Raw genomic sequence first — 22504 nt, forward strand, 5'->3', positions numbered from 1 at the left:
ACGAGCATTTTATTGTGTATGGAAACAATTGAACTGAATACAACATGCTGTGTACAACTTATAAAAGTTTGAGTCTGGTGCGTTTATTTTGAGTATCCAGCCTTAATCTTTTATAAGCGAGTCGTACGAACGAGAAGCGTTCTCCCTTTCTCGTAAATATCACATCATATCATATCAATATCATTGATATCACATCAGTGAGACAATGACATTCCCTGCCTAAACTTAAGTCAGAGTTTTTTCAGGAAAATACTTCTAGTTTGGCATGCGGATTACTGTTTGCGAAATCAAGTAAGTTCCAACAACCCAATTGTATCAGATCTTTATCGTAACAATTCAACCTTGTTCCAGGTTCTGACTGGGTCCCAGGTTCTGACTGGATCTCAGGTTCTGACTGGGTCCCAGGTTCTGACTGGGTCCAAGGTTATGACTGGGTTTCAGGTTATGACTGGTTCTCAGGTTCTGACTGTGTCTCAGGTTATGACTGGGTTTCAGGTTCTGACTGGGTCTCAGGTTCTGACTGGGTCTCAGGTTATGACTGGTTCTCAGGTTCTGACTGGGTTTCAGGTTCTGACTGGGTCTCAGGTTCTGACTGGGTCTCAGGTTATGACTGGGTCTCAGGTTATGACTGGGTCTCAGGTTATGACTGGGTTTCAGGTTATGACTGGGTCCCAGGTTATGACTGGGTCCCAGGTTATGACTGGGTCCCAGGTTATGACTGGTTTTCAGGTTATGACTGGGTCCCAGGTTCTGACTGGGTCCAAGGTTATGACTGGGTTTCAGGTTATGACTGGTTCTCAGGTTCTGACTGGGTCTCAGGTTATGACTGGGTTTCAGGTCATGACTGGGTCCCAGGTTATGACTGGGTCCCAGGTTATGACTGGGTCCCAGGTTATGACTGGGTCCCAGGTTATGACTGGTTTTCAGGTTCTGACTGGGTTTCAGGTTATGACTGGTTCTCAGGTTCTGACTGGGTCTCAGGTTATGACTGGTTCTCAGGTTCTGACTGGGTCTCAGGTTCTGACTGGGTCTCAGGTTATGACTGGGTTTCAGGTTCTGACTGGGTTTCAGGTTCTGACTGGGTCTCAGGTTCTGACTGGGTCTCAGGTTCTGAATGGGTCTCAGGTTCTGAATGGGTCTCAGTTTCTGACTGGGTTCCAGGTTCTGGAGTGGGTTCCAGCTGTGGGTTATCGATGGTGTGACGTCACGGGGAAACCCTGTGAACTCGTCCCAGACCTCAAATCTCGCGGTTTATCCGAGCACATAAAAACCAATAAAAACGACCAGGAGTAAGCAATTAAATAAACGTTTGTTTAAGAGGGGAAGCGCTTGTCGTATGACAATTTCTTAAGCGCTATTGCATGCGTAGAATAAAACGCAGCACAAAGTGGAGTTTCGCCACTTTGACCGCCACTAGGACACGTGCACAAAAGAAGTAAAGCACAAATCACTTTGGGGTGCAAACTATCAGCGAAGAGATCTTCAAAATGAGTTGGTTTCCTTTAGATTAGAAAGTTGATATCAACTGCCGCTATTAAAGCTGATGAATTGATTGATTAGTTTTCTGAGTTTTGATTTTCGCCAAGGGGTGTAATACTCGGTTGCTATAACAATTTCTTCAAACATATATTGCTAAACCAATTATACAACCAGATCTTAAGAATTTTTTATGGCAAAAAATATCCTTAAAAGATTGTTAAACTTAACAATTATGTTTGAGAAGCTTGAGAAGCAAGAAGGGAAATACGTACAAATAGTACGTTAAACTAGAAAATGCAAGGGATTACTTTTGCAGTCAAGGAAAGAAATCAGAAAGAAAGAAATCAGAATCGCAGTCCCACGCGTCTATGGGAGACGCATGTTTATATTGCAAAACAGCTGCCTTCTGATATTGCAAAACACTAAAGACAAACAGCTAACGCTCAATGTAATATATTTTCAACGCTGAATGTAATAACACGTTAACGCTTAATTTAATAACCACAAATTGAAAAGCCAAATTCGATGGGGTTCCAATTAAAAGACAACCGGGCTGATGGTAAGTCATCTTAGGGTCAGGGTGCAACAATGAGGCCATGCGTGGCAAAGATCCACTTTGTGGTGGGTTATATTCTACGCATGGAATAGCGCTTAAGAGATCGTCATACGACAAGCGCTTTCCCTTCTTAAGCGAATTATTATTTAATTGCTTACTCCTGGTCGTTTTTATCGGTTTTCATTTGCTCGGATGAACCGCGTGTTTTGCAAACCCGGTTGTCTTTTAATTGGAACTCAATCGAAATTCGCCTTTTAATTTGTGGTTATTACATTAAGCATTAACGTGTTATTACATTAAGTGTTAAGTTCGTTATTACAATAAGGGTTGAAAATTTATTGCATTAAGCGTTAGCTGTTTTATTAAATAAAGCGGTGATTTGTTTTTTAATTAAACGCGTTAGGATTACATTAAAATGATCTCCTAAGGAAATTCGCGATAATGTTAAAAGCACAACTTCCCCAAAAAAACACTGTAGAAACGCAACATTGGTTCGTTGAAGCTGAATTTTAAATTTTGATCGTCCCTATTAAATTTTGCGGGAAATTTCAAAATTCTCGAGAATTAAATTTTTTCTCGATTAAAAAATCGCGAAATCTAAGTAGCGCGAATAGTTTGTACCCAATAAGGTATATCATTTTTTAAGAACTTTAAGAATAACCTGCCACATTGTATTAAAACCGGCCACATTTTAAATTTATGAGTAAAAAATACATTTGTCAATTTATTAATAATTTATAACAAAGGGCAAAATGTAAAATGTGGCCTTAAAAACAAAATTATAGACAAATCAACAAAACAATCATTTATTGACAATAAGAACAATAACTCAAATTACTAAAAAAAATCGTTATGCTGAGATGAATACTCCAGACTCCAAAATAAGACTCCAGTCACTCAACCTTGGACATAATGACTTTGACATAATGGCAAAGTTCGTCTAGCTTTCCGACGATAGGAAAACATGATCTGCGCTGCAACGGTGAGCTTGTAAAATCTGCAAATACACTAATACAGATAGAGAAGCCAGAAGCCCTAGCTAGAAATTTTGGGTCGGGGGGGGGGGGGGGGGGGATAAGCTACAGTCATCCCTTGTATTTAGGGGCGACGGGGAAGGGGGTGAGGGGGGTGGGGTGGGGGATAAGCGTCAGTCATCCCTTGTATTTAGGGGCGACGGGGAAGGGGGTAGGGGGGTGGGGGGAAAAGCGTCAGTCATCCCTTGTATTTAGGGGCGACGGGGAAGGGGGATGGGGCAGAACAAATGCTCTGATAGCATCCAATAGAGCACTTGGTATTTCTGTACGCTAATCAGCACTACTTTGAAAACTTACGTAGAAATGCGAGGTTGCAACGAGGACTTTACATAAGTTTTGGTTGATGAATGTGACTACTTACCTTCAATTACGCTTTCTTCTACACAATTTTGGGCTCTAAAACGAAACTCAAAATATAACAACATCATACGATCTAGGCACTCTGTGTTGTATATTTACGTGATGATGTGAGCACATATAGCAAACTCCCATCAGTGAAGTTTTGGTGTCGGCTTTGTTATCACAAACTAGACAATGATCAAGTCTAGTCACGTGATGACCAAATCTAGTCAAGTGGCGGTTTTAAGAAGACCGTCGCGAATCAGAAGATGATTATTTCTCTAGTCACATATGTTAACCAAGACCAGTCACGCAATAACCAAATCTAGTCACGGGATAACCGAATCCAATCACGCGATACCCAATTCTAGTCCGGCGAGAATCGCAATAAGTCACGTGATGACCAAGTCTAGTATAGTCAAGTGCCGCGCCGTGGTTGAAGCTGCAACATTTAAATCAGTGAGTGGACACATACACCTGTCTTAGAGATGGCTGAATATTGATGTATTAGACATGGACACCTTACGCCGAAAAAGGCGTTGCCCTTGTTCTTGAAACTTGGGGCTTCGGCTCCGCGCCTACGTCATATTGAGTTGTAAGTGACTCCGTATATAATGAAAAGAGCGTCGATCGGCGCCTTTTTCACTCCTTGATTTCCATACCATGGACATAAATTATAATTGAATGCAGGAGTTATGATTATATACTTACGATAAGGTCTTTATATGCTGAAATGAAAAAAAAAAATCAGCAATTACCGTATACTGTTACCGAGAATAACACCAGGGCTTGTGGCCTTAGTGGTTCTGTGCATGTGTCAGTCTGGAGGTATTGTCGCTGTCGATGATCCACATGACCAGACTACATCCACAGACACTGTGTGTTAGCTTTTAAGCATTTGTTTTCTGAGGGAGAGCGACCTCAATGGATCAATGTGTCTGTTATGTAAAGGTTGGAGATTAGGGAAGGGAGAGGGGGGTGAGTCATCTTAAAACCTTTGAAATCCACAAGGGAAAGAAAAGGAAATATACAACGAGACCAGTGGCTCATTAATTTGTACCTAGATTAACAAAAAAGGTCATCCGAGCTATCGGGACCTTGATCGCAAATAGAAAATAGAACATTTTTGAGTGGGCGGAATGTCCGACTTATCGGGGCTTCGAGCTATCAGATATAAACATAAATAAAAAAGGAAACGGTTTCGAGCAGATGGGGTGTTTGAATTATTGAGGTTAGAGCTATGAAAGATAAAAATGAATAGAACAGGAGAGACAGTTTCAAGAGGCGGGATGTTCGACTTATCGAGGTTTGGAGATATCGCGGAATCAGATACTCACCGCCATCACAAACAGTGTTCACCAACGCGCGCAGCTGAGCAACTAAAGCGTCACCGGAAGTAACGGCAAACACATTTTTAGCAGCCTCACGGGAGACCACATCCCTCAGGGCACGGTAATTAGCATCGTCACCAATGGTTACGGCGAAGATGTCAATCATATTGGATCGTAAGTCTTGGGCAAGTTCTCGGGCTTGCTGTGGCTCATCTACATGTCCCGTTCCGATGATTACTAAAGTCTGTTGATGGACAAAAGTAAAAGCTGGCATAACCATGGTTTTTGCCAGGTATGCCTGCTACAAACCTAGCAATGCTATTACAAATAATTACAAGGCAAAGATTTCTTGATCCGGGGAGTTTGTTCCTGCTCTGTGTGGAACAAGATGTTAGAGTACCACACCCCTCAGTGGTATCCCGCGCATGTAGTCACACAATACAAGGGAATTAGTGGCACCATCTTACCTTGTTCTGTCCCGGTCGCATGCCTTTTTTGGCGTCAAAGATGTCATTAGCTGTCGATAACGCAGCTTTTGTCAAGCCATAAGTTCCCCCTTGGAACGTCACTCTCTCGAGCCGAGCCAGCACAGAATCCTTGGAACTCGAAGCGGCGTCGTTAAAGCGAACTACGCTACGACCAGAACTGCGATACGTTCCCACGGCAACGTGGGTGTTTTCACGGGAGATATCGAAGGCTCCGATTAGTTTTGAAGTAAAGTCTTTGACTAGTCCGAACGATCGCTGGTCGCCGATAGCGTCCGTATTTTCCACCATAATAAGAAGGTCTCGGTGCTTGTCGCACGCTATTGGGAACAAACTTGAACATATCAATTTTCCATTTGGATATTCTACACATCAAATAGTTCCAAAAAAGACAGAAGTAAATTATAATAAAAGATTATCATTGAGGTAAAAAAAAACAAATTTGGCGAGTTCACTTCAAACAACTACCCGATAAAGGCAGCATTGCCGAAACAAAACAAAAACGGTAACGCTATAATAAGCATATGACAACCACTGCACATGACCATCAACACTTCTACAATCAGGTTGCATGTATGCATGTAATGCTCCACAGGTTGCATGTATGGCGAAGTCAGGCCAACCAAGCAATCCCACCCCCTTCCCATCCCTAACATTTTGCTGGATAACAAAGGAAAATAGCGATAGTCGATCTATATTTCATCGTGTGCAGCAGGGATGTTATTACTCTGATACTCTGATTATTCACATATCGCGGGGGCCTTAGCAGGGAATGGGGCACTGGGGGCATGTGTCCTCACCCAGTATTTTGAAAATTGTAAGTATGTGCGTGGCTGTGCACCCAAATATTTCCTTGTACCCCTAAATGGCCTACTACGGCTCTGTTCGTCACTCACCCAGAGGGGGATGCGTGCAGTAGGAAAAGCAGCCAGTCTCGTCCGGACAGCATTTCGTCTCGCCGGGGCAGTCCCAGTCGTTCTCTTGCTGGCTTTGTCCAAACTTTTTGGCCGTGTCGCCACATGGGATGCGTGAGGGGTTAGGGAGAGTGCCCCGACATATTACAGGATCCACAGGTGACTCCACGGGCTTGCACTTACCGGGTTTCTCTACAATAATGAATATTTATTGATAACTTGATGGTGGTCTTGGGTAAAGTTAAGAAAAATGTTTTGGAAAACTAGTTTATTGAAGTTGAGAGGACATACGCCTCGGGGTAAACGCCTTACGACTCGTGTCTGCTACGACTATGTGTTAATCTCAAGGCCGTAGAACATTGATGATAATGTAGTTATGTAAATACAGCTAAAATACTGCTTTTAGATTCACGACTTTCCAAATTATTGTGAAGTGGGTAAGTGCACCACCCCTAATAAAACCATGTGAGGCCACGAGGACTGGGCTCGCAGAGACATATGGATCCCGTACAGTACAGTACCTTCGTATAACAATGCCAAACTAGTTTACACACCTTTGCACAAAATCTGGTTGATTTGCGTGGAAACCTGCCCTAACTCGTCCGTGCTTTTGGCCTGGTACACGTACTTATCATCGGATGCAACCGCACGTAGGAATGTCGACTGTACGTCACTGTTAGTGGCCACGGCAATACGTTTGACGTTCAGTAAGTCAAGATCTTTAGCTGCTTCCTAGAAGAACAAACATTTAGTAAGTCAAGATCTTTAGCTACTTCCTAGAATAACATACATTCAGTAAAGTCAAGATCTTTAGATACTTCCTAGAAGAACAGAACATTCAGTAAGTCAAGATCTTTAGCTACTTCCTAGAAGAACAGAAAACGGCACAACAAATCACGGAAAAGCTAAGCTTACGTTGAGGTCTCCAGATCCGGGTGATGTTGCGTCAGAAGCCAGCACCAGTAGGTACCGCTCGTGTCCGTGCCGAGTACCCCCCTCCATGCTGAAGAATTCTTTACTTGCAAACTTGAACGTTTTATCCACTCTTCTTTGTGGGTCCTGAGTCTTTTCTATCTTATCCAGGAGCTCGTCCAGCTCTTGTTCGCTTCGAAACTTTCGGAAACCTTCGGTTACCTAAAATTGATAAGCATTAATTAGCTTTATTCAGCAACAGCACTTGTGATAACTTAGGTTCAGGTAATATTCGCTGTATTTCCATGATCCGCAATGCCTGTTAATGCAAATAAAGTAGGTTGTTTGATCTTCAAGAGAAAGAAAACCTTATGTAAAACACAGCAAGTCATTAGTCCAGAGCACCAGGATTCAAACTAGGATGAGAGGCAGAGACACCTGTGTTAGGGAGCTCTCGCCCCAAGACCGGCTATATTGAACACGTGTTAGGTTTTGGTTAAAGCTATGGCCCAATGGCTTTTGTAAGCTTCGTAGACTTCTTATGTTAGATATATGCCAAAGAACGTAACAATGGTATAGGGAAGGAGCATATGCAAACCAAGTGAACAAGGATCACTATATGCCCGTTATGGGTGTAAAAAGGGCCAGTAATCCTCTTGGCGTCATTCAGAAGGCGACGGGTAAACGAGATATTGATCCACCACAATGATCCCTTGCTCTACCGCTGACCAATGATTAACTGCTCAACGGAATGAAATACTTTGCATACCTTTTTGGTTGTACCCGCAAACGTCATTAAACCAAAATGAATGTTGTTTTCGGAGTTGGCGTTCGGCCACATCAAATCCCGTACAAAGCTTTTCATTCGCACGAAGTCTTGGCGGCTGACAGTCTCGGACGCGTCCATAGCGATTGCCATCTCGAACGGAACGAAACAATCTGGTGAAAGACACAGAAGAAATAACCGCCTGAGTCAGGCGTTTCCGCGGAATGACAATGATCCAGGTTTTTCGCGCTTTCCGGATAACCGCGAACCTCAAGCGGTCACGTGACCAGGGCTTGCCGTCTCTTCGAAGAAAATCGTAAGCCTATCAACGCAAAGACCGTGCTTTCTTATCAGTTTCCTTATAGCGATGTTTTTACACGTTTTAGATGGCTCCTTTTAGATGACCAGTGCTATACAATGATTTGGCACTTGCACTCGAATCTAATAAAAAAATAAAATTCCAAAAATGGGCATACGTCTAACGTGAATCCGCAAAGCGCGGCCTGCGGTTTGCCGTTCGCGTCAAACCTCGATCTTAAGGTCTCTACTAGCCGCATGCAAACACCGGTTTCTTTGGTGGTGAAAAAACAGGGGAGGGGGACGAGCAACAACAGCAACAACAAAATAAAAATAAAAGGAATTAGGGAAGCGTTGCATTGTGGACAGGTGCTTTGGGCAATAGACCGAGTTCGCGTTAGGATTTTACACCCTCGCACGGCATTCGGTGCTTTGGTTTTAGGTTTAATTTCAACCAGAAGTTAAATGGCAAGAGTAATATTTTAAGAAAGGCGGTAGTGTTTTAGATTATACAATAATAACACCTGAAAATCCCAGTACTCGACTGTACTATCCTTACTTACATACTTACTCTTAATCGCCGTTTTACACGATGTCTTCCCTGAGCCGTCATCACAGCACAGCTGGTCAACCCCACAATCCTTATCGACCTCACACTGCGCTCCGCCAGTATCACCAGCGTCTGGGGTCCGACACTTCCCAGGAGTCACTGCAAAACAACACGCTTTAGACATGGCCACGTGGTTAACACATGGAGAAGCTAGAGGCTGGCTCTTGAGAGTTGGTGAGAGTGGTAAAAGAATCAGCGCGGGCTACTCTCATTTACACAAGCACGCGCTCTCCTCGTGTCCTTTCAGAAAAAAAAAATAACGAATTCATTCGGGGAAAAATGAACATAAGATTGAGTTTTGGAATTTGTAATAATAATTTGACTTCAGGATTTATCACTGAATCGGGAATTGCACGTTAAATTTCGATTTTTGAGAAAACTGCTGATCAAAATACTCTCAGCTCTCATTCGTCCGATCAAACGGTATCAGCTCTCATCAACTCTCATGTCGAGTTTGAACACGTTCAAATTGAATCAGTGAGAGTAGATGAGAGTGCACGGACATGAAAGTTGGAAATCTCATCGAATCTCATCAACTCTCATCTCCGTTTATATCGAGTCTTAAGAATCAGACGAGCAGCAACGCCGCATGCGAGAACACTTTCGTTCTTTCTTCAGGTCTTCTTACCTGCTGATTTGCATACAGTGTCAGCGATCTCCCAGACGGCAGCATTCAAGTCATCATAGTCCTTCGTATTCATGAGGAACCTCTTGGCGGGTTGAGTCACGGCTGACGAGTACGTCGCGGTGTCGGCACTATTGTCGATCCCAACCACCATCAGTCGAATCCCGTTCTTTTTCAGCTTCTCTGCTGCTTCTTTGATCTCCGCTGCTGTACTAGTACTCCCTCTAAATAAACAACAAAGGACTTTTTACGCGATGGTAAGACAGACATATTTAAGCAGCCTTACCCTGGGTGGGTTGGAGGGGGAGGAGTAATAAAATTGGGGCGTCGACTTTTCAACCTTTCCGCTCAGCCCATACTTCTGAGTATTAAACGTGGTTTGATTAGATGACTGTCAGCTTTCGATGGAATCACATTCCATCGTGTTTGTGAAATCTCTACTGAAATCGCTCTTAAACTTTTTTTTTACAAATTTCTTCACAACATAACCTTCAGTTCATTGTTGTGCACTAAAGAGGATGAGAGACGGAAAAAATTATTCTGATTTCCATCCTGAAAAACTCACCTTGGAGCAAACAGAACAAATACTTTCGGTTGTGTCTGCCTGACGCCCCCGAACATACTAAACGCGTGATCAGCGGCTACTTTAATCGCCGCAGCCGTATCAAATCCGTGCTTCTTGCTCGTTGCGAGATTGTTGATAGCTTGCTGAACGGCGCCCACGCTATATGCCTTGTCCAGCGGTAGCGCCATGTGTGCCCCCTGATCGTACGCGACCAGGCCAATGTGCGCCTTGGAGTTGGCGACGTCAAAGAGACCCGCTAATCGGGACATCACTTGTTTTACGTTAGTGATCTCGGATCCGAGAGATTGTGAATTGGGGATACCGAAGACGAGATCAAGGGTGTTTTTGCAGCCTGAAAGGTAAAACAAATAGTAATTATTAGTCAAATGGTATTGTGATGGCCTACTGATTTTGAATGAATAAGCGTAACATTTTGTGTGGTTAAAATTTTCGTTTCCAAAAGGCGATCAAGAAATCAAAGAAATCTTTAACATCCAAGTTTCATAGTCGTGGTTCTCCTTCTAGTGGTTTGCAAATACCCCCTTCCTACCGCCATTGATAAAATTGGGAGAATTTCAAAAACAAGATCAGGACGTGGAAAGACAACTTTCGCTATATTTTGCCATAGTGTCTAGAATTCTAATCAAAAACACAGATGGGAAACAATATGAGGAATTTGTCATTCTGCACAAGCAGAATGTACAAGAAACAAAAATAGATACACTCTCTCAGTAGTGGCCACGGGAACGAACTTGATGTGGAAGACCTACATTACACCTTCCCTAGTTTTAGAATAACGTAATCATCTCACCTGTGCACTGTTCTTGCAGGATCTCTTGCACTTTTGCCTGCAGTTCGTCAAAATTTTTTGCGCTGTATGTATACTTGTCACCGCTGGATATGCTTAACAGCTCGAACAAGTCAACATCATCACCCACCCCTACCGTGTAGACGTCAATTCCGCGATCCTTGAGCTTCTGCGACACTATAGAGGGTTTGGTATAGGGGCCCTGATCGAATGTTTGGATGCCATCTGTTAGAAAGAGGCACACCTGCAGGGGGATATTATAATAGTGATATTTGAAAGAAATCAATACAATAATGATTTAAACGTCATGACGGATAATTGCTCAGCATCGTTATAATCATCATCAACAATCATCATCATTGTCATCATAAACAACAATAGTCATCATTATGATCATAATCATAAACCACGGAGCGGACCCAGGATTTTAAAATGGGGGTGGATAATGGCCGGATAGACGGCATATAACTGATCCAGTGGTTTTTGGTAGGTCACATACATCTCAGATCTTTCACTTAAAAAGGGGGGTGGATATCCACCCAATCCACCCCCCTGTATCCGCCACTACACGAAGACAGCAAAAGCAATAATCATCATCGTTAATTGTCATCCTTGTCATGAACAACAGCAATCAGCATCATCATTAACAACAATTAGCATCATTATCATCATCATCATCATCAACGGAGCAAAAGTCCCCATCATCATTTATATCTTCTCGCTTTCACTATAAGCAAATGCGTCACGAGTGTTCAATTGTCATCATTTATGATTTAAAAAAAAAGAAATATTGATTTACCTGTTTCTTGTTTGGACGCATTCCTCTCGCTTCAGTAAACAGTACAGAGTTAGCAAGCTCCAGCGCCTTGTCCATGAATGTCAAATTATTTTTTTGTGGAATGATATCAATGTCCTTCTTCAAATTCACCGAGTTCATTTCGACGCCAGAATACTTATCAAATGCGATGTCGAGCGTGGCCTCAGTAGAGTACGTTATGACTCCTACGTGTGTTGCCTCCTCTGACACGGAGTAGGCGTCCACTACACTCTTTGTGAATTCTAAAAGCTTGACCCAATCTTTTTTACCGATGCTCCCTGATGAGTCTAACACCATGGCAAGATCGATAGGTATAGGACAGCTAGCTACAAAAGACGGTATAACATATGAATTGGGAGTAGTCAAATGCAATGGCGAGTTCAGCAGATATAGTACAGCCAGCTACTTAAGACGGTACAACACAAGAAGTGGAAGTGCCTAATATATCACTTATGTGTTCTTTAGTCAAACAAGCACTTCAAGAGGGAACAGGCGCAGAAAGGGCCCAGGTTTTCAGATGGTGTATGTGGTGGTGTAAATGGGGGGAGGGGTTGAAAAAGATAAAAAATTAAAGGCCTTGTAAGTTTAGCTGGGATGCATTTCTTCGAACAATTCAGTCCGAAGAATTTGGAGGGCTCCCTCCACTGATCTCAATCAAGAGGGAGTAACTCGTACTTGCGGCAACTGGAGCAGTGCATTTGACGCCACACTCGGAAGGGCAGCATCTTTGAGCCTGCCTTGTTCCTGCGCGTGCGCAGTCGTCATCCGATGTACACTCGTTACCAGTCCCAATCGGGCAACCTTCCCACGACTTATACTCGGTGACCTTTGGGCACACTTGCCGCTGCCAACCCTCTGTGGGAAGAGGAAAAGTGAATTGTTTGAATACTTTAAAGTACATGGCTAGCTAGAGGGGAGGGAGTGGGACGACCATGGCTAAGTGAAGAAGACAGGGACGCGGATAACTAAGCATGTTTGATAAATTTGGCGTTGGGAATAACCACAGGAAGAATGTATGTTCTAAATATATGTTGGCATGGAAGAAGTGTTTCAACTCTTCAATTCACTTGCAAGAGGGGGGAAGATGGAAGCAGAACGAAGATGGGGGAACTTAAAATGATGTATTCACTTACACGAGTTTCCGTAGGAACGACAGCCGTAACTGTTGTAAATTACCAGTATGTCAGGCTTTGTAGCCTTAAGTTTTTTCTTCCACGAATTATTCAAGGAAATCGTTTTATCCTGCCTACATGCCCATAGTCATCAGAGGGGAAAGGGGCATTTAGACTTTGGCTAGCTGAGGGGAGGGGATGAGAGGGGGTGTTGAGGCCACATTTGTAATAACCTGCCACATTTGTTATAACGGCCACATTTCTAATAAACTAACTGATATCCTCATGAAAGAAACATCGTATGACACACAAACTTGGTAGGTGTCATGTAGGTGTCAAGGGGATGCAACCAGATGGTCACGTGATATGTGACGTCATCCATGACGTCATTTGAAAATAAGAATTATAAACATAAAAGATATATCATGCGAGTGCCAATAAGGTGAAACAGTATGGTCACGTGATGTATGACGTCATCGACGACGACATCGAAATATTCATATCTCAAGTTGAAACATCATCAGACATCAAACTCGTAAGATATTATGTAGCTTAGGTAGGTGTTAAGGCAGATCAAAGAGATAGATCACGTAATGTGCGACTTCATCGTTAGCGTCACAAGCAGTCATAAAGCTTTATATTAAAATTATCGGACAAAAATAATCAAAGTTCTGGATTGGAGCTCTGCTTTTAGGCAGTGCATTGATAAACAAGAAGAATTTGATTTTTCTGAGAGACAAGGAAGACGTAGCGACAGAATTAATCTAATTGACGTCATCGATTATGCAAACTCAAGTCGATAAAGCAAACATCAAGGATCATATCTTATCCCGTAAAATAAAGACTAATATGCTCTTGATAACAAAATGCATATTTTGTCATATCATGATAACAACAAGGGCAATTCTGATAATTAATGATAATCAAATATTATTCTCACAATCAATGTTTTCCCAACAGTAATAGTAATTACAAATATTTCTTAATAAAGTAACAATCATTTTAACTCAATAATAATAAAACGCAGGCCTTATCATGTTATAAGAATGATAGCAGGTGATTCCAATGGTACAAGTGTCCATCTGGCATTACATACGCGCCCATCTATCTCTATCGCCCATCTATCTTCTTTCATGGGATATGGATATTTTTGTGTATTTATGACCTCATCGATGACGTCACATATCATGTGATCATTTTGTTGCCCCCTCCTTGATACCTACACGACACCTATCAAGTTTGGTTGTCATACGTGCTTCTTTCATTGGATATGGATATTTGTGTTTTTTTATGATGTCATCGATGACGTCACACATCACGTGACCATCTCGTTGCACCCCCCTTGATACCTTCATGCCAACTATCAAGTTTGGTTGTCATACGTGCTTCTTTCATTGGATATGGATATTTTTTTGGTGACGCCATTGATTACGTCACATATCACGTGACCATCTGGTTGCACCTCCCTTGACACCTACATGACACCTACCAATTTTGGTTGCCGAACGATGTTTCTTTCATGAGATATCAGATTGTTTATTACAAACGTGGCCTACCTTATTACAAATGTGGCCGTTATAACAAATGTGGCAGGTTATTACAGATGTGGCCGTTATTACAAATGTGGCAGGTTATTACAAATGTGGCAGGTTATTACAAATGTGGCAGGTTATTACAAATGTGGCAGGTTATTACAAATGTGGCAGGTTATTACAAATGTGGCAGGTTATTACAGATGTGGCAGGTTATTACAAATGTGGCAGGTTATTACAGATGTGGCAGGTTATTACAGATGTGGCAGGTTATTACAGATGTGGCAGGTTATTACAGATGTGGCCGTTATAACAAATGTGGCCGTTATAACAAATGTGGCAGGTTATTACAGATGTGGCAGGTTATTACAGATGTGGCAGGTTATTACAGATGTGGCAGGTTATTACAGATGTGGCAGGTTATTACAGATGTGGCAGGTTATTACAGATGTGGCAGGTTATTACAAATGTGGCAGGTTATTACAAATGTGGCCGTTATAACAAATGTGGCAGGTTATTACAGATGTGGCAGGTTATTACAAATGTGGCAGGTTATTACAAATGTGGCCGTTATAACAAATGTGGCAGGTTATTACAAATGTGGCAGGTTATTACAGATGTGGCAGGTTATTACAGATGTGGCAGGTTATTACAGATGTGGCAGGTTATTACAGATGTGGCAGGTTATTACAGATGTGGCAGGTTATTACAGATGTGGCAGGTTATTACAGATGTGGCAGGTTATTACAGATGTGGCAGGTTATTACAGATGTGGCAGGTTATTACAGATGTGGCAGGTTATTACAGATGTGGCAGGTTATTACAGATGTGGCAGGTTATTACAGATGTGGCAGGTTATTACAGATGTGGCAGGTTATTACAGATGTGGCAGGTTATTACAGATGTGGCAGGTTATTACAAATGTGGCCGTTATAACAAATGTGGCAGGTTATTACAGATGTGGCAGGTTATTACAGATGTGGCCTCAACAGGAGGAAGGAACATTTGGGCTTTGGCTTGCTGAGGGGAGAGGAATTATTTTGTATTAATGGCGAAGGCAGCTTTCATGGCAAAAGGCTAAAGCACGAACAAGACTAGAATCAGTTTACATTTGTTAAAAGGGACAGCACTTGTACAGTAATAATGTGAGCTTGTGACGTAGAAATCCCTTTTTTATAAATCGTGCACGACCTACTCCGTTGTGTAATATTGCCAACAGCCACACCCGCCACAATTGCAAATAAATCTGCTTTGATACCTAGTCCTTTATGGGAGATTGTAGCTCTGACTTAAAAGTCTATAAGCGGTTTCTCCTTTCTATAAGAGACTATAGGTTCATTAAAGATTCTAGCCGTATGAGGCTGAGATCTGTGATAAGTTGCCAGTTTTTTATAAGAATCTTCAAAAGATTCTGTTTAGCCGGGTGGAACCTCATGACAAAATGTTTAGATTCGTTTATCAGATGCCATGTTTGCCTCAAAACGCATTTTGCCTGTCCGTGAATTCAACACTCGCCGTTATGTATGTTGTGAAATCGCGTAACCGTATCTAGAATAAGTTGCGAATTTCGGCTTAGAAGGTGGCAAGTGAGGAATTTGTTCTCAACGGACGTAGGCCATCTCCCTAGACACAAACCCTTCTTATAACTAAGAGGGTGGCAAGAGGAGAGAATGCGTGTACTGAAAAGTTTCAGTAAGCTATGGACATCAAGGATATTTAAATCAATGAATCTTTCGCCCTTTTATAGACTTCTGATGAAGTAAATAAAGTGCGTAGTGTCTTTGAGATTACACTTTTGCTTAAGCGTTATATGCCGCAGAAATGGATCTACGGAGGACGATATACGCTAGACGTGGTTTATGAGGTGACAAAAACCTTAGGTGACATATTATATGTCTTTGTGGTGGAATTTGTCGTTCTTTAATGTTTCACGTCTATAGGAGCGTTGCTCGACCTGACATAAGCGCTTTCTTTGTGCATGTTAAGTTTCTTAGAGTTATTTAGGACATATCTGCAGTACAGCTCACTCCTGTTTTAATAGATTTCTTAAAATCAAACAGGAAGATTTGAGGCTGCCGAGAATCGCCACTGTAACTCGTAGAATTCAAAGTGCACTTTGGCTAAATCTGGCTTTTTCTGAGAGAGGGCTCGCTCATCTCGTCTAAGGTGCCTTCCGATGTCATCGTTTGATGAAAAATCGGCGGGCGGTTATAGCGTTTACAAGACCGGTTTCGGACTCTTAATGAAGAGACCTTCGTCAGTTGTTTTTCGCTAGGTTGCTAATGAGGACTTCGTAAAGTATGCTCGATTGTATCTTCCTGATACAAATATCTGTCTATTTTTGCTTCCTATGGTTTAACAATAGCGCTACCACGCGACCGTGTCACCGACAATAGGCCTTTTGTTTTCGAAACATAGCCTACCTTAAAATGACGCGGATCGAAATAGTGTAAAACGCTAGATAGCCAATCACCGACTAGTCACTTCAATTAAAGATTCGTCCGACCTCTGATATATAAACGGGCCCGTGACATCATGTCTCAATCCGCTAATCGAGCATACTTTACGAAGTCCTCATTAGCAACCTAGCGAAAAACAACTGACGAAGGTCTCTTCATTAAGAGTCCGAAACCGGTCTTGTAAACGCTATAACCGCCCGCCGATTTTTCATCAAACGATGACATCGGAAGGCACCTTAGACGAGATGAGCGAGCCCTCTCTCAGAAAAAGCCAGATTTAGCCAAAGTGCACTTTGAATTCTACGAGTTACAGTGGCGATTCTCGGCAGCCTCAAATCTTCCTGTTTGATTTTAAGAAATCTATTAAAACAGGAGTGAGCTGTACTGCAGATATGTCCTAAATAACTCTAAGAAACTTAACATGCACAAAGAAAGCGCTTATGTCAGGTCGAGCAACGCTCCTATAGACGTGAAACATTAAAGAACGACAAATTCCACCACAAAGACATATAATATGTCACCTAAGGTTTTTGTCACCTCATAAACCACGTCTAGCGTATATCGTCCTCCGTAGATCCATTTCTGCGGCATATAACGCTTAAGCAAAAGTGTAATCTCAAAGACACTACGCACTTTATTTACTTCATCAGAAGTCTATAAAAGGGCGAAAGATTCATTGATTTAAATATCCTTGATGTCCATAGCTTACTGAAACTTTTCAGTACACGCATTCTCTCCTCTTGCCACCCTCTTAGTTATAAGAAGGGTTTGTGTCTAGGGAGATGGCCTACGTCCGTTGAGAACAAATTCCTCACTTGCCACCTTCTAAGCCGAAATTCGCAACTTATTCTAGATACGGTTACGCGATTTCACAACATACATAACGGCGAGTGTTGAATTCACGGACAGGCAAAATGCGTTTTGAGGCAAACATGGCATCTGATAAACGAATCTAAACATTTTGTCATGAGGTTCCACCCGGCTAAACAGAATCTTTTGAAGATTCTTATAAAAAACTGGCAACTTATCACAGATCTCAGCCTCATACGGCTAGAATCTTTAATGAACCTATAGTCTCTTATAGAAAGGAGAAACCGCTTATAGACTTTTAAGTCAGAGCTACAATCTCCCATAAAGGACTAGGTATCAAAGCAGATTTATTTGCAATTGTGGCGGGTGTGGCTGTTGGCAATATTACACAACTGTAGCGTGCTATAATAACATTAGAGAGCTTAAGCAAGTCAACACGAACGGCATCAAAAACGGCGCGCGCGCTCACGAATTACTAAAAAACGGCGTTGACGTCCGTGACCGCGCGCGTAGAACGTAAAAATAGGGAAACTGCCGTTCGAGATTTCCTGTCACGGAAGTCAACGCCATTTTTCAGCAATTCGTGGGCGCGCGCGCCGTCTTTGATGCCGTTCTTGTTGACTTGCTTAAGCTCTGTATTATCTCTAATCCATCTCGATAGCCTCTTGACGTTCTCATCTTCTCACTCGGCGCTCATTTATATGGCGCGTTTATGCTGTAGGCAGGAATCACCAGAATTTAGAATTTATGGGGGGTTGAGCGAATAGATAAGAGCACAGAACTCAGAAAACGTCGATAACTAAAATTCCGCGTCAACTCGAAACCACTTCCATTTTCCTTTTGGTTTGGGTCTAATTTTCATCAAATTGTTCTCCTGTGAATTGCTGACTCAGAACCCTGGCAAAATTGGGTAACTCATAGGATTTTGGTGGCAGCTAAATAAAGGTGTGTGAGCGTTATTTAGGACATGTTAGTGTGGCCGTGTGATAGAGATGGCATCTAATAGAAAGCAACTTTATTTAATTAAATTGTTTTTAGTTCCAATTTAAAGTAATATAAACCGAGACTTGTCGAGGCGCCGAGACACGCGTTACAGAATTTCAGAATCCGAGCCCGTGCTTTCCGGTAAAACTGCGAAGGCGAGACAAGATGATGAAATTGTTTATGTAGAGAATCGTTTATCTGGTAATGGAAATATATAAGCGGGGTCTGATTACACCATACAATCTTCATACAATAGCTTAATTGTAAATTGTTGTAAATTCACGTAAAGGGAACTACATGCATTTAGTAAGAGCGAAGATTACAAAAGCCGTCCGTCAATGGCCAAGGAATCTTGCGTTTGATCAATCCCCGCAACCTCTGTTTTGTTACGTCCACGATATATACTATAACAATTACAGAGTAAGCCAATGCAAAAAAAAGGCTGGTTTGTATTCATCCGTCTATATTTATCGTTCAGTCAGTCTGCTTGACCGGGAGTGAAAAAAAAGTGATTTGGTCAACTGTATGAAAGCGGTAAGAAAAATATAAGAGTCCAAATCATTTAGTAAATCTGTTTCCTTTTGCATCGACGAAATGCTAATGCTAGGCTCGGTTTCCACCATGGTTACGTCATCCACTGAGATGGGAGGGGATCGAGGGCGCACCAAGACCACCACGGGCCTATAGGCTACGAACGCTTGAAACGCATAAGCGCAGCCATTCAAACTCGTCCGATGCTCTGAGAAACTATGAATGGCGTTGTTCCCTTCCATTGTTTTATTCCGTTCTCTAATGGCCTATTGTTTCAGAAAATCTCATGCATGAATTTGTCACAGTATTGGACCCTCTTTTAGGGATTTGCTTCATCACCTGGAACGTTTCCAGGCTCTTTCAATAAAAGAAAAGGTCAGGCACAAAGCACGTTGCCCCCTTGAGACGCTGAGAGAAGACCTGTGATGATCCTTTCCTGCCAGAAGAGAACTCTCTTCTTTGCATTGTGCTGGCGATACAGAGAAAAAAGATCTCTTGTAGCAGGGAATCTTAAAATCTGTGCGAGTCAGTACCCTGAAAATGTGGTACAGCCATTTGTTTGTTATTTTAATGCTGTTTTTCCTTAATAGGAAAGATAGGCCATTTAGCTATTGGTGTGGGGGAATAATTCTGGCTCCATTCTCTTCGATTATAAGGAGTAAAAACGCGAGCCAAAACATTTAAAAATTACTAGCTAGTATTGTTGTTTGCGAAAGCATACTTTGATGGATTCAAAAATGACAATTCAATCAGTTCAATTCGTAACTAAATGCTCGTAACAACAAAAAATATTGTCAGGCTCAGATCCTATTTACATGTTTACGTAACGGGCCAAAATGTTTAGAGCTAGTACGTTACTAAGTATGGGGTTCATTTCTTCATTCCCGAGTCGATAGTGTTCAGCGCTTTTGTTTTCGTAGAAAGGTTAGAATTGTTCCTTGATCCGCGCTTGATTGTAGCAACAAATCCCGAACCAAGTATACCACTTTGCATGAAGAATAAAATGTAACTCTTCTACAAGCAAAACAATCGATGGATAGCTATAGTACCAGTGCAATGAACCATCTCTTGCTAGAACTTACGTGCATGCATTCGGCCAAATGAAATGGCAACCAGCGCGAAAACCAAGACTTGGCGCGAACTGACGGCTGAACGCATGGCAGATGTAGCTAAGATATCAACCAAGACAAGCACCAGTCCGCACAAACTTGCACTAATACACAACCATGGGTATCGACCGGTTTTTAAGTGCATTCCATGTCAGAGGGACGAGTTCCACCAGACAGCAGACACATGAAACTCTCTGATATTCCAAGCTATGAGAAAAAATCTTGCATTTAAGTGTCATCGGAGTTCTTCAACTTTGACTTTGAAATTAGGCAAATGCGTCTGTCGATGTTGAGAGAACTTTCGTTCTCGATCTTTGTTTCATTGCCCAACGCGAGAAGGATTTGAATGCATCTAAGTTCTTAAGCGCCTTTTTGTAAAAAATAAAAGTTAATATAAATATAATTTGTCCCACAAGGAAGCCACTCTCGTAGCGATAGCCTCTTTAATGTGGATGTAATCTGTCTAGAAACGCCCGAGGGCAAGGCGCTCTGTCGCGAGTTGTTTCATTTTAAGCAATTTCCTACCTATACTGTACTAAACCCAGAAAATGCCGACTAGCCTTCGACAACCTTGAACAATGTCTTCGATTTTACGTGATATTATTTTCTTGTTTTGTCTTTATTCATTTGTTTTTCGCTTTTTTATCGCGCTATTGTAAATTGAAATGATTTTTTATTTGAGGTCACGAAGTCAAAATCATCTCTGCTTATCTTAGACGCGTTATCCGCAATTTTTTTTCATATTGGAATCCATTTGTTTACTCTCGGAAGCATTTTGTCGCCGTTTGTACCAAATGAATGACTTTTCTTTTCATAGTCAAACATCGGGACCCGCTGCCAGCTGGCAAAAGAGTTGTGTTAAGACAACATTAGACAAAGATCTTTCCACTCGCGATTAAAGAAGAGGCAAAAAACATTTCTTTGCGATAATTCCGCTACTTCAAGGAACATGAACGGAGAACAGACAGTGCAGTGTGTTTTACTCGACAACAATCAATAGAGAAATCTATTTTAAGCTCACTGTGCGTGAACTTGAACCTGAAGATGACACTGCTAGCGGTGGTTAAAAGCTTCGTTATCCTACTCTCGTCGGTCTCAATCGCCGGTAATACACTAGTGTGTTTCATCATTCTCGGCTCGGTACCGATGCGGACCACAATGAACTATCTACTGCTAAACCTCGCTATCCTAGACATTCTAACGGGCCTTCTAGCACTGCCCGTGGTGACTATCTTCAGCTCGTTTTCTACCGGCCCGATTGACCATAGCGGTGTTAATCACACCTTGTCATCATCGTCTATGGTCGGGGATCTAGTTTGCAAGATCCGTCCCCTATTCTGGCTGAGCGGTTCAGTCTCGCCGTTGTTTCTGGTGGTAATCGCTTACGAGCGCTTTATCGTAGTCACCCGACCGCTGAATACCATCTGCGGGATAAGTGACAGGAAGCTTTGCATAATCATAGCTGGCTGCTGGGGCCTGGGCTCTGCTCTTCAGGTGCCTGATCTCGTTGCTGTTAGTTACCATGGAGATGGGATGTGTTCGTACGGTGCGGAAGATTCGTGGTTCTCGCGGGAGTGGTTCGCTGGTGTACTGACAGTAGTTATATTCGTGGTTCCGTCAACTGTTATCGTGATTCTGTACGTAAAAGTGGTGCGATGTTTGACGAGTGGTAGCGAGCAGATTGGTCTGCAAGCCGTAGCGAAGACGGCCAGGGACAAGAGGTACATGCGCATCACCAAGATGATCATCATAATCACGCTCATCTTCATCATATGCTGGGGGTTCTGCTATATTTCATTCTTAGTAGAGCAACTCGTCGATGTACCATACTCGGACATCTTACTACACACGAAGCATCTGATGATGTGTGTTAACTCCTGCGCTAATCCCTTCATCTACTTCATTTTCTTTCGAAGTTTTCGAGAAAAGATCCAGAAAATGACTATGGCATGTTTGTGTTGGAGAAGAAAAGATTACAAAGTAAATGTACACAACAAAGCACTAAGAACAATTGGTACCGAAAACATGGCTTTGAGCTGTGTTTACATAACGAGGGAAACATGAGAATGGTACTGAACCACGGACTATAGGATAATCTGACTCCGAAATGAAGTTTAATGCCTTGTTAGTGTTGAATAAAGCACGTAACGACGCGCTTTGTAACCGCCGCCGCCTGGTAAATGGAACACGACCCCCAGTGGCGCGTTTTTTTATCCTTCCTTCCGTAACCGCGGCGGCGGTTACATAGCGCGGCGATGAGCTCACTGGAGGGGCGAAACCAAGGCGAATACATACAGTTAACGTAGGAATACGTGCTTTATTTAACACTAACATGACATTAGACTTCATTTCGGAGTCAGATTATCCTATGGCCCGTGACAGAACTAATGGTAAATAGTTTGCTTAACAACCGCTTTTAGTGTCACGCA

General features: G+C 42.3%; 2 protein-coding genes across 2 annotated transcripts; one reads left to right on the forward strand and one right to left on the reverse strand.

Moving 5' to 3' along the window:
- Positions 1-2825: 2825 nt before the first annotated feature.
- On the reverse strand, positions 2826-20482 carry LOC5512566 (collagen alpha-5(VI) chain). The gene is made up of 16 exons (XM_048724973.1): positions 20049-20482; positions 12214-12393; positions 11521-11864; positions 10725-10965; positions 9914-10265; positions 9352-9572; positions 8685-8822; positions 7820-7989; positions 7054-7272; positions 6693-6870; positions 6121-6330; positions 5207-5544; positions 4746-4983; positions 4120-4136; positions 3431-3465; positions 2826-3032 (listed from the first exon to the last, which is right to left on the reverse strand). The coding sequence occupies exons 1-15, from the start codon at positions 20218-20220 to the stop codon at positions 3433-3435; spliced, it is 3051 nt and encodes a 1016-aa protein (XP_048580930.1). The 5' UTR covers positions 20221-20482; the 3' UTR covers positions 2826-3032; positions 3431-3432.
- Positions 20483-20804: 322 nt separating this feature from the next.
- LOC125561218 (neuropeptide FF receptor 1-like) lies at positions 20805-22494 on the forward strand. The gene has a single exon (XM_048724974.1). It carries the CDS (start codon positions 21120-21122, stop codon positions 22137-22139), a length of 1020 nt encoding a protein of 339 aa, XP_048580931.1. The 5' UTR covers positions 20805-21119; the 3' UTR covers positions 22140-22494.
- Positions 22495-22504: the final 10 nt, after the last annotated feature.

The sequence above is a fragment of the Nematostella vectensis genome, chromosome 3 (assembly GCF_932526225.1).
Source record: "Nematostella vectensis chromosome 3, jaNemVect1.1, whole genome shotgun sequence".
NCBI classification, from domain to species: Eukaryota; Metazoa; Cnidaria; class Anthozoa; order Actiniaria; family Edwardsiidae; genus Nematostella; species Nematostella vectensis.